Source organism: Euphorbia lathyris, chromosome 1, assembly GCF_963576675.1.
Source record: "Euphorbia lathyris chromosome 1, ddEupLath1.1, whole genome shotgun sequence".
In the NCBI taxonomy this organism is placed as follows: Eukaryota; Viridiplantae; Streptophyta; class Magnoliopsida; order Malpighiales; family Euphorbiaceae; genus Euphorbia; species Euphorbia lathyris.
This window is the reverse complement of record NC_088910.1, coordinates 129,374,006-129,386,138: the sequence shown is the minus strand read 5'-3', so window position 1 is coordinate 129,386,138 and position 12,133 is coordinate 129,374,006. Positions and strand designations below refer to the sequence as shown.

Genomic DNA, 12,133 nt, shown 5'->3' with positions numbered 1-12,133 from the left:
AGCTAGTCGGGTGAATCGAGACAGAACATGACTAGGTGGTGTGTTACGGGACCATTCAGGAGCATTTGTCTTTGCATATGTGCATTTAAAACCAGGTTTTTTACTCCTCGGACAACATAAGTTCTAGGATTGCAACAAGCACTGAAGATAGTGCAAGATCAGAGTTAATCTAATGTGATGATATAGATGGATGCAAAGGAGGTAGTACGAACAATACTAACTCGAATTGAGAATTTTACTGAATTTGAGATTATTATTGAACCATGTCGATATTTATTAGCTAAATATATCGATATTTCTATCGTTTTTAATTGAAGAGCAGTCAATTGCTCACTTATTAGCTAGTGAAGCACGATCCTTGACTATGTCTATACTTTGGCATTCAAAGCTTGTCTTCTAATGTAAAATTTCTTCATTTATAAATTATAAATTGATTAAGTCTTTTTCTTAAAAAGAAATATCTAATATCATTGAGTCTATCTAGGTATATATATACATATATAATTAATAATATATTCGTATAATATAAGTACTAGAAACATGGAGGAAACCACCGCTACTCCGCCGCTGTTCACCGTTCAAGTCCCCCCCATCGTCGCCGTGAACCGTATATTTGCCCCAATTTACATGTTCGCAATCCTAGCTTTATTTTACCGGCATACACAAATTCTCTTAAACTCCCCAAACTTTATCACTTTCTTCTTAACTCTCATCTTATTTATCGCCGATCTTGTTCTCACCTTCATGTGGTGCACTGCTCAGGCTTTCCGATTATTCCAAATCCGCCGGCAAGAGTTCCCGGAAAATCTAGAAAAAGTACTAAAAAGGAGTGATTTTCCGGCAATGGATGTGTTTATATGCACTGCAGATCCTACAAAGGAACCGCCAATTGGTGTAGTCAACACTGCTTTATCAGTTATGGCTTATGATTATCCGCCGGAGAAACTGTCGGTGTATGTTTCCGATGACGGTGGCTCTGCGGTTACTCTTTTTGCTTTCATGGAGGCTGCCAAATTTGCTTCCCAGTGGCTTCCATTTTGCAGGGAAAACAATATTGTTGAGAGAAGTCCTGAAGCTTATTTTGAGTCTAATTCTTCAGCCATTTCCGACGAAATTAAGGTCTGAATTTTCTCTATTATACTTATTATGAATTTGTGGGTGAAAACAAATTAGTTAAACCACCATCATCACACAATTTTAATTAACACCTCAAAATGATCGATAACGAAATGTCAAATAATTAAAAAAATTTGAATCGACCATGAAACCACATTTTTTATTTTCCAAAATCACTGTTTATGGAGTATTCTGAACATTCACTTTCTCTCCATAAGAAAACAATATCTAAATAACCTCAAAACGAAAAAGTTTAAAGATTAAAATTTCTTAATATATCATCAATTCTTAAAATTTTCTTAAAATAGAAAAAGTAAATGTTTAATCGCTATAAAACATGATAAATGATAATTTTTTATTTTTATTTATTAAATATAGCTTGACCTTTAACTTTAATAAAATAATTAAAGAGTTTGGCGTAAATGAAACTTAAGAATTAAATAATTATTTTTAAAAACATAAAGACTCACTAGTATAATACACAGTAAAGTCTTTATATAGGAATAACCTTTATTTTATTATAAAAAAACTCGGTCACAACTTGATAATAACCTCTATGACCAAACTCTATTTAGTAATAATCTTCCAATTGTTATACGAATAGTCTGGTCCCAAGTGTATTCTTATATAAAGGTTTTACTGTATGTAAAATTTAGAGGGATTAAGAAATTGTTTCCGCTATTTAATAAATGTAATTATTTTCATTTTTTCTGCTTTTTAAATTGGCTCACAAAATACACGTTTAAAATATTAAATAGTCTCGCGATTTCCATCTTAGCTTACCTCAATTTTCCAAATACTATCATCTTTCCTAAGTTGTTTTTTTTTTTTTGGAAACCATCTTTCCTAAGTTTACATCAAGCAAACCTATTTAGATATAATGGTTAATTTCAAATCAAACCCTGTGATTTCAAATTTTTTGCAGATCGGTATTTATGATTGGCAAAAGTTTTATTTTTCCAAATTTTGCTGATAACAACTTCAAAATGAAAAATTTCAAGACTTGAATGATATTTACGCAACTTTAATTCTTCAACTTTTTAGGTTTAATATCATTTAGGTGTTTTTTTTATGATGGATAAAGCTAATATTTAGAGAAAGAAAACTTCAGAAATAATGATTTTTAAAATAACAAAATGTGGTTCATAGTGAACATGATATTAAACAACTTTAATTCTTGAAAATTTTCAATTTTAGATTCTTATCAGTCAAGTTTAGAAAAATAAATCTTTTACCAACCATCCGTACCAATCTGTAAAAAATGTAAAATCACGTTCAATTTATTTGAAATTAACCTAAGACGTAATTCATACCGATTAATATATTAAAAATGTCTAAATCAATAACGTAAATTAGATATTTCCCTTACGCCTCTACTTCTTTTTCTTTTTTTGATTAAGGATCTTTATTACTTGGTGTGTTTTCACCATTGGATGATGAAGTATAAAATTAATCCAATGGTGAAAACACACAAAGTAAGACCTACCTTATAAAAAACAAAGTAAGTATAACCTTTACCGTATCTTTATTTTACAATATTTTAATATTAGAATTATATATATTTTTTAATAAAATTACATGGGATAGAGATAGATAAGGAGAGATAGAGATATCAATTACCTCATGAAAAATGGTCTGATGCATGTACGAATAACGTAATACTCCCTGCATATAGTAAAAGTTATTGGTTTCGCAACGTCTACATCGAGATGCAATACCTTCACTACTGTGTCGTTTTGTTAGATTTTTTATTTTATTATTATTGAAACTATTAGATATTTCTTCTACTTATTTTTTTTCCTTTTTTAAATTGATTTTAATACTTGGCACTAAATTGAAAAAATCAATGTTACTAGTTTTAAATATTTTTTTCAAGCCTTCCAATGCCATTTTAAAGCATTACTTGAGATTTAATAATATTATTAACCAATAAATTGTTATATAAATTTAATTGAAATATATATTATATTATTTAAAAATCATAATATCAAATTATTTGATATAAAAAAACACGTATATTGGTAATACATATCTTTAAAAATATATCAATATCAACATTTTAACAATAATATTATTAAAACAACTAAACAATAAATTATAACAAAGCAAAAAAAAAATCACAATAAAAATGCGTTTGTTCATCATCGCTTAAGCGGTCTAGTGGCGTCAAGAAGGAGCCCGAACGGCTTAAAAAACGTCTAAAGGGACTAATCGGAGAAAACCGGACGGATTCTCGATTTCAAACGCCTAGGAGGCAGTCCAAACGACTTTGGTACAATTTAACCAAACGGTCGAGGGTTCAAGTCCTGACAACCTCATTAATTTGTGGAATTAAAACACATGGCGGGATGGACATGTGTTGTGCATGCTGCAAGGCCAAGGGGTATTTGCGTGTGTGGGTGTGACAGAGATTAATATAAGATATATGATTGGGCCTTAACTAAAAGCTTGAATTGATAGTTAAAGCCCAATCATATATCTTATATTAATCTCTGACAATCCATGCTAAATTGATTATTTCACAAATGTTGAAACTAAAATGGTACTACTTTGTATGTTAGGGCTCGTTTGGTTCGCGGAATAGAGGGGGAATAGAATAGCCTATTCTTAAAGAATAGCTATTCCCACCTTTGGTTGATTTTTTTTTATGGAATAGCTATTCCATGGAATCCCTATTCCTTGATTTCATGGAATAGCTATTCTTCAATTTAGGTTAGGAATAGCCTATTCCTAATATTATATTTTTGTAATTTATAAAATTATCCTCCATTAAATCCTTAATCTTCTCTCTAATCACTTTCCCAAATCTTATAAATTTTGGTCAATCCATAATTTATATCATATAAAACGTGAAAAATGGAAAAATGACGAAAACGTTAAAAAATGTAAAAATACGAAAAATATGAAACACGAAAAATGTGAAAATGTTACAAACACGAGAATATACAAAAAATAAAAAACGCGAAAAACATGAAAACGTGAACAAATGCGAAAAACACGAAAACGCAAAAAAAAGAAGCAAACACACGAAACACAAAATAGGAATAGCGCGAAAAAGTGACAAAACACGAAATATTAAAAAACGTGAAAAATAAAAACACGAAAATGCGAAAAAATACAAAAAATGCTAAAACACAAAAACGTGACAATATGTGAAAAACATGAAAATGCGAAAAACGCAAACAAAACACGAAAACGTTAAAAACATAAAAATATGAAAAAATACGAAAAACATGGAAAAACGCGAATAACACGGAAAAGTAACAAAATACGAAAAATACAAAAACGCGAAAAAAAAACAAAAAGGGGAAAACCGAAAAACTAAAACGTGAAAAATCAAAAAAATGCAAAATAAAACACAATAACATGACAAAACGTGAAAAATACGAAAACGTGAACAAACGGAAAAACAAGAAAACTTGGGAAACACGAAAAAACATAAAAAAATACGTTATAAACGCATTTTTCGTGTTTTTAACACTTTTTCATGTTTTCGTGTTTTTCGATTTTTTCACGTTTTTCATTTTTTTTTCACGTTTTCGTGTTTTCCACATTTTTCATGTTTTTGTGTTTTTTACGGTTTGCACATTTTTTGTGTTTTTTCATATTTTGCGTGTGTGTTTTTTTTTGTGTTAACACGTTTATATGTTTTCGCGCTTTCACCATTTTCGACTTTTATCTCATTTTTTTCTTTTGTTTTTGTGTTTTTAATTTTTTTTTGCGCTTTTACATTTTGTTATTTTACCTCTCTTTTTTCGTGTTTTTACAATTTTTCCGTTTTCATGTTCTTATTGTTTTTTCGTTTTAATGTATTTTTCGTGTTTTTTTCGTCTTTCGTGTTTCCCATTTATATTAAATATTTGAACAATTTATAGTAAAAAATTAAAATTTTAAAAGAAATAAGAAATTACATTTGAGGATAATATTGTCTTTTTAATAAAAAAAATTATCTATTCCATTCTACCTTATTCCACCAACCAAACATAGGAATAATAATTCCTAAGAATTTCTATTCAATTCTTTGCTATTTTATTCCTTTAGAATAACCATTCTATTTCATTCCATTCTATTCCGCGAACCAAACAGCACCTTAAAGTTAAATTGGTACTTTTTTTTAAGAATCTCGAAATCATTTTGATACCTTATTGCTTATAAAAACGAGGAGAATTTGAATATTTATCTACGGCATGTGACAGATGATATATGAAAGTATGAAAATAAGAGTCGAAAATGTTATGGAAAAAGGGCAAGTCGATGATGAGTATTTACCAAGTGATGAGCAACGACGGATTTTCAAACAATCGACTCCTAATTTCACTCGCCAAAATCATCCTACTGTAATTCAGGTTTGCCTTTATTTAATTTCCGCTTAATATATAATTATACATCTAAATTTATTAGGTTTTGTTATTCGGTATCCTCAACTTATATTTGGAATTATCAAACACTTAAACTTATCAATTTTGAACTTTCTACGTTCTTATTTACTGATTTGGTATATTTTAAAGTTGAGATAACATTATTTGAGTCAAACTTTGACCTAAACACGACGTGTACACGATATATAATTTTCATAATATTTAATTATTTGAAGATTTGAGTAAACGAAATGAACTTCACTTGTGGATTGAGTTTCTTTTTCGTTTTTGTTTTTTAATACATATCTTTAATTTTAATTACAATAAAGTTACTGCTTCTCAAATCAGTTATATATTAAAATTTATCTCAGATAATTAATTTTATGTATATAAAATTATTTATTTTTTACCGCTTTGAAATAATTTTTTTTCTTTGCAATTTGTCTATAATCACACTGTATATGTAAAAAAATGCATATTTCGAACGCAATTGTAACGAATAACTTTTTGTTAATCGAATTTTAAATAGTATTTATTATGTTAATTAACAATTTGGTGATTTGAAGCAGGTTTTACTAGAAAATAAGAAAGACAGAGATATTAGTGGGAATTTCATGCCTAATCTTATTTATGTTTCAAGAGAGAAAAGAAAGATCTCTCATCACTATTTTAAGGCTGGTGCCTTAAATGTCCTGGTATGCTATCCTACTCTCTCAAGCATGTATATAATATTAATTTTATTATTTAATTTTATTTCATAATTTGTATATCATATTATCATTCATTATTAATAGATTAAAAAATATAGATATACATATGAAAATAATCTCGTATTTTGTATATGTCAAACAAAATATTAAAAAATTCAAATATTTTATCGAATTTAAAAACAAAATTCTATTTATGAAATGATCGAAAACACAAAAAGTTTGCTTACCAACCGATATGCTTACATGAACATATGTTAGATTTTATAATAATTTCGCAAATTGACTTATCTCACCAATGTGAAGCCCTCAATTGTATAATTAAAGGTTAACGGTGAAATTTATCTTGACCGACAATAATAAGAGTGTTTTTTGTACTTTACTCCTAATATAATATAGGTTTTGAAAGAATAAATAGAAAAATAATACTATTGCTATAATAGGTTCGACTAGTTAAAAAATGAAATGCATAGCATTGCATAATTACAATTAATATTACCAGTAAGAAGTGCATTGCACCCTGGTATATTATAAGTTTTTTTCCTATGCTATTTTAATATGATTTTTTAGATGTGTTAAAATGGATACTGTGTTATGTAATATATATATATATATAATCAACACTATAATACATAATATAAATAATAGAAAAATATACTAATAGTATCAAATGGATTGTATAAAGCGAATTCTTTTTATTAGAAACTAACATCTCTATGTTTTTTATATGCAGTTGCGAGTATCTGCTACGATGACGAACGCTCCGATACTCTTAACCCTAGATTGCGACATGTATTCGAATGATCCGAATACCCCGAAAAGGGTTCTATGTTACTATTGGAATACAAAAATTCAGGAAGAATATGCCTACATACAATTTCCACAACATTTTAAAGGGATAAACAAAAATGATATTTATGGTAGTGAATTCAAACGTCTATTTCAAATTCAACCGTTGGGGTTAGATGGGTTGGGAGGTCCCAATTTTGTAGGGACAGGTTGCTTCTTTTCAAGGAGAGCTTTATTTGGTGGTCCAACAAGTTTTGTGATGCCTGAAATTGCTGAGTTAAGTCCAAATCATGCCCTAAACAAGGACTTAAAATCATCCCTCGCATTGGCAAATCATGTGGCTCAATGCAACTATGAGAATGGAACTACATGGGGCTACAAGGTAAGTACATTTGTATAAACTTAGGCTAAATGCATCGTTGTAACTAAATTTTTATGGTTATTTTAAAATTGTCACTCTACTTCAATTTTTATCAATAAAATAATTCAACTTTGAATTTTGTCTCAATAAAGTCACACCATCGACTTCGAGATTAAAAATACACCTAAAAAATGCAGCTACTACATCAGTAGTAGTCAACTTTCACCACTGAGTCGAAATTACAAGTGGTTGCCACTTAGATGACACATGGCTGCCACCTAGCTGAGCGAAATGACATGGTGGCAGTCACATATTGTTTTGGTCAGTTGGGTGATAGCTACATATTGTCTAGGTCGATGATAAAAGTTGACTACTACTGATGTGTCATCCATGTTACTTTTTCGATGCCTTTTTTTGCTCTTAAAGTCGCGAGGGTGATTTATTGAGACAAAATTCAAAGTTGAATGATTTTATTGAGGCAAATTGAAGTTGAGTCACCATTTTGTGACAACCATGAAAATTCAGTGAACATGATGCGTTTAACCCTGCATCGAGGCTTTTGAACATGTTCGAAAAAATTGATTGGTCTTCTGAATTTATAAAGTATCTCGCTAACTTACTAAACTTGCTTAAAGTGGACTATTAGCTAGATGAATTCGTTTGAACTTACTTAGAGTGATGTTAACGAGACACATTATAAGTTCAAGAGACCAATAGTTTTTTTTTTGGTCCAAGTTCACAGGCTCCAGATATATTAACCCTAATAAAAAAAATCACATTGTTTAGTTATTTTATTTATATTTTTTAACAAATCGTTTCAAAATAATATGCACTTAAGACTTACCGTTGTTGTTTGCTAGTTGTTGGTACTAGTATCTGATAAATATTGAGTGATATTACCACTTATTACATTATTTTGTTTCTACCTTCCAATTAGGTTATACCATTTTTTTTTTTAGTATTATTAGGGGAAAAACATAAAGACACAAATTATTGTAGTTTTATCCGTTTTGAGAAAAATGATTTGAATTTCATTAGATGAAAAAAAAAAAAAGTACAACAAGCAAAATGTAAAGAATAAAACCTCACATGATTACAACGAAAAGAAAAAACCATTTCTCTATTTGCAAATGCATGAAAACTTAAGTTTTTTTATATACTTTTCCCTTTATTTCATATCTCGCAGTTGGGATTTCGGTACGGGTCGTTAGTGGAAGACCTTTTTACGGGCTATCAACTACACGGTGAGGGGTGGAAATCCATATTTTGCAACCCGGATAGGGCAGCATTTCTCGGAGATGCACCATTTAACTTACTAGATATGTTGAATCAACAAAAGAGATGGACAGTTGGTGTGCTTGAGATAGGCCTTTCAAGCTATAGTACATTCACATATGGTGTTAAACACTTGGGAATTATTTTCTCCATACTATATTCACAAAACCATTTTTGGTCCTCATGGTGTATCCCAATAGTCATTTATGCATTTCTTCCCCAACTAGCTCTCCTCAACAATGTCTCCATCTTTCCAAAGGTATGCAATTGTTTATTATTTGTTGTTGTGGATAAATATTAGTTGATTTTTCTTCTGAGTTAAATGCATCATTGGTCATTAAATTTTCATTATTGTCTCAAAATGGTCATTCGACTTCAATTTGTTTCAATAAAATCATTCAACTTTGAGTTTTATTTCAATAAAGTCACTCCAGCGTCTTGAATCGATACAAGACACCAGAAATATGACATGACTTTCATGTCAGCACTAGTCAACTTTCACCACTGACCGAAACGTGCCACCTAGTTGACTGGAACGATACATGGTTGCCACCTAAATGAAACATGTTGTTTTGATGAGCTAGGTGGCAACCACTTGTCATCTCGATGGCAACCACAAATCCTTTCGGTCAATGGTGAAGTTGACTACTGCTTATGTGGCAGCCACGTCATTTTTTTGATGTCTTTTTATTCTTAAAGTCGTGGAAGTTGAGTGACCATTTTGAGACAACTATGAAAATTCAGTGACCAACAATGCATTTAACATGGTAAATATTAGTTGATTTTTCTTCTATAATAACTATGTGTGGGTTAAATATACTGTTGGTCACTGAACTTACATGATTGTCTAAAAATGGTCACTCAACTTAAATATGTCTTAATAAAATCACTCAACTTTGAGTTTTATCTCAATTAGGCCACTCCGGTGATTTTAGTGGTTAAAATGGATCGAAATAATGCCATTACTTATATTTGAGCATGAGGTAACTCAGATGTCTAACCGAAACCACATGTGATAGCTACATATTGATTATTTTTTATGAAAAATAACTAAATTTTGTTTTTTTTTTCATAAAAATAACCGGCATGTGGCTTCCAAGTAGCGCACAAATGGATGTAATACCTATGCTGGTGTGTCACTCATGTCATCATTCCGATCCATTTTAATCACTGAAATCGCTGGAGTGACTTAATTGAGACAAAACTCAAAATTGAATGATTTTATTGAGACAAATTGAAGTTGACTGACCATTTCGAGACAACCATGTAAGTTCAACGCGCATTTAACCCAGCTATGTGTAGTTGTTTCTCAATCCTAACCAAATAACACACCAAACAGTTGTTTCTCATTCCTAACTAAAATTATCTTTTTAGAGTGACGTATTAGGTCCTCAACTTACTTAAAATGACGTATTCGTCCTCTGATTTTGTTTAAAGTGACACACGTTTCAATTTGTTCAAATCTCCTCTTATTATCTCGTAGGACTTGGAAAATTAATTATGTTACTTTAAACAAATTCATCTAATGAGACATTTTCAAAATTCAGGAAGTTAATCGAATTATTTGACTGAGTACAGAACCCTAATTTATAAAGTTTTTTTTTATAGTTTTGAAATCTGTTTTTGTAGGTTTCAGAAACAACATGGTTTCTCTTGTATCTATTCCTTTTCATAGGAGCATATTGGCAAGATTTTTATGATTTTGTATCATCAAAAGGAACATTGAAAATGTGGTGGAATGATCAAAGAATTTGGACAATAAGAGGCCTAACATGCCTATTGTTTGGTTCCATAGAATTCTTTCTCAAAAGCTTAGGAATTCCAACACAAGGATTCAATGTCACAAGCAAAGTTATAGACAATGAGCAAAGTAAAAGATACCAACAAGGCCTATTCGAGTTTGGAATTCCGTCGCCAATGTTCGTGACATTGTCAACGGCAGCATTGATTAACTTGGTTTCATTCATTTGGGGTTTAGCTCAATTAACTTTCGGCGGAAAACATGTGGAAGGACTAGAAATCCAAACCTTGATAGCGGGATTTGGAACTGTGAATTCTTGGCCAATCTATGAAGCTATGGTGTTACGAAAGGATAAAGGAAAAATGCCTTCAAAAGTTACCATTTGCGCAACATTAATTACGTTTGGACTATTTGTAGCATTTTCTGTTGCCCTTTATATCTGAAACTGTAACAGGTTAAGTTCCACGAAGATTTTGATTTTTAAATGTTGAACGTTTCGAAAAACTGTCATAAATTTATATGGAACACTTTAGGTAATGTTTTTGTAATTTTAAAAATTTGGAACATCGTTTCAATTGGATTCAGAATTAACTTTAAGTAGGTGAATAATAAATAAAATGGAAATGTTATTAATTAATCGATAAATATTACATTTTATAAATATTCATATCTACCTTTATTGTTATTTTTATTTTTAGGAAATTTTGGCACACTCGTAGACCCGCTCGTAATGTCAAAGATACCCGAAGGTTTTCGATTTAAAACCGAAGGAAACTATTATATTCTTGAAAAGCAGGATGAAGATCCACATTCGATTCGGGAATATTTTCCAGTGACCGAATTAGTTTAACCGACGGAGCTATTCCGTTCCAGTTTTAAGTCCAACAAATTTCAAAACTCGGGGTATTGTTCGCATAAGTCCAACAAAGTCCATTCGGGTTCGATTCGAAATTGTTCAAGAATTCAATCCGGGTTTAAGTTCAGGCCCAGAAAGCAAAAACAGACCCAATGGGAGGCCCAAACACAATTGAACCCTTGTACATTACAAATCAACCCCAAATCTTCAAATTGTGTTTAATTGAACCCTTCCATATTTCAAAATCGTCCTCAATTATTTAAATTGAGTTCAATTGAACCTCTCCATATTTAATCCGACCCTATTGTTCAAATTGAGTTGATTAAGCCTCTACGCATTTCAATTCCCCCTTAGCTTATTTAAATTCTCAATTTGGCCCCGTTTGTTTTTATTTTACCCTATAATTCTTACTTCTGCTTTATAAATTGGAATATTTTCCATTTATTAAATATTTTCTTTTACTATCAAATTATGTTATTTTTGTTCGCCATTATTCTCGATTCCAAAAAACTGTACGTAATCAATTCCAGATTATGTTAAATTGTATATATAAAATAAAATCTGAATTAATCTGAGATGTTATTTTTAATATTTAAGTAATAATACATGTAAATAAATTTATAAAACAATTCTTTTATATTTTTCCACGTACATATAATTATTTCATACATTTATATATATAACATATGGTTAGATGGACATAAATTTATCCTTCAAAATATTTTTTTAACTCTTTTATTAAATATTTATTCTGTAAACAGTATTTTTATTATTATTGTCAAGTGTTTTCAGTCATTTTTCTAATGAAATGATTTTCAAGTTGTAGATAAAAATGAAAAAATGAAGATGTATTTAAAAAAAAATAGTTCACATGAATAAAATGAGTATGTGAAATAGAGTGCCCAACAAGAACCACCGAGTCCAGGGACA

General features: G+C 30.1%; 1 protein-coding gene across 1 annotated transcript; it reads left to right on the top strand.

The window, feature by feature from the left end:
* Positions 1-510: 510 nt before the first annotated feature.
* LOC136210987 (cellulose synthase-like protein G3) lies at positions 511-10,918 on the top strand. Its single transcript, XM_066002474.1, has 6 exons — positions 511-1,119; positions 5,313-5,462; positions 6,044-6,169; positions 6,915-7,352; positions 8,518-8,865; positions 10,236-10,918. The coding sequence occupies exons 1-6, from the start codon at positions 541-543 to the stop codon at positions 10,788-10,790; spliced, it is 2,196 nt and encodes a 731-aa protein (XP_065858546.1). The 5' UTR covers positions 511-540; the 3' UTR covers positions 10,791-10,918.
* The last annotated feature ends 1,215 nt before the right edge of the window (positions 10,919-12,133 follow it).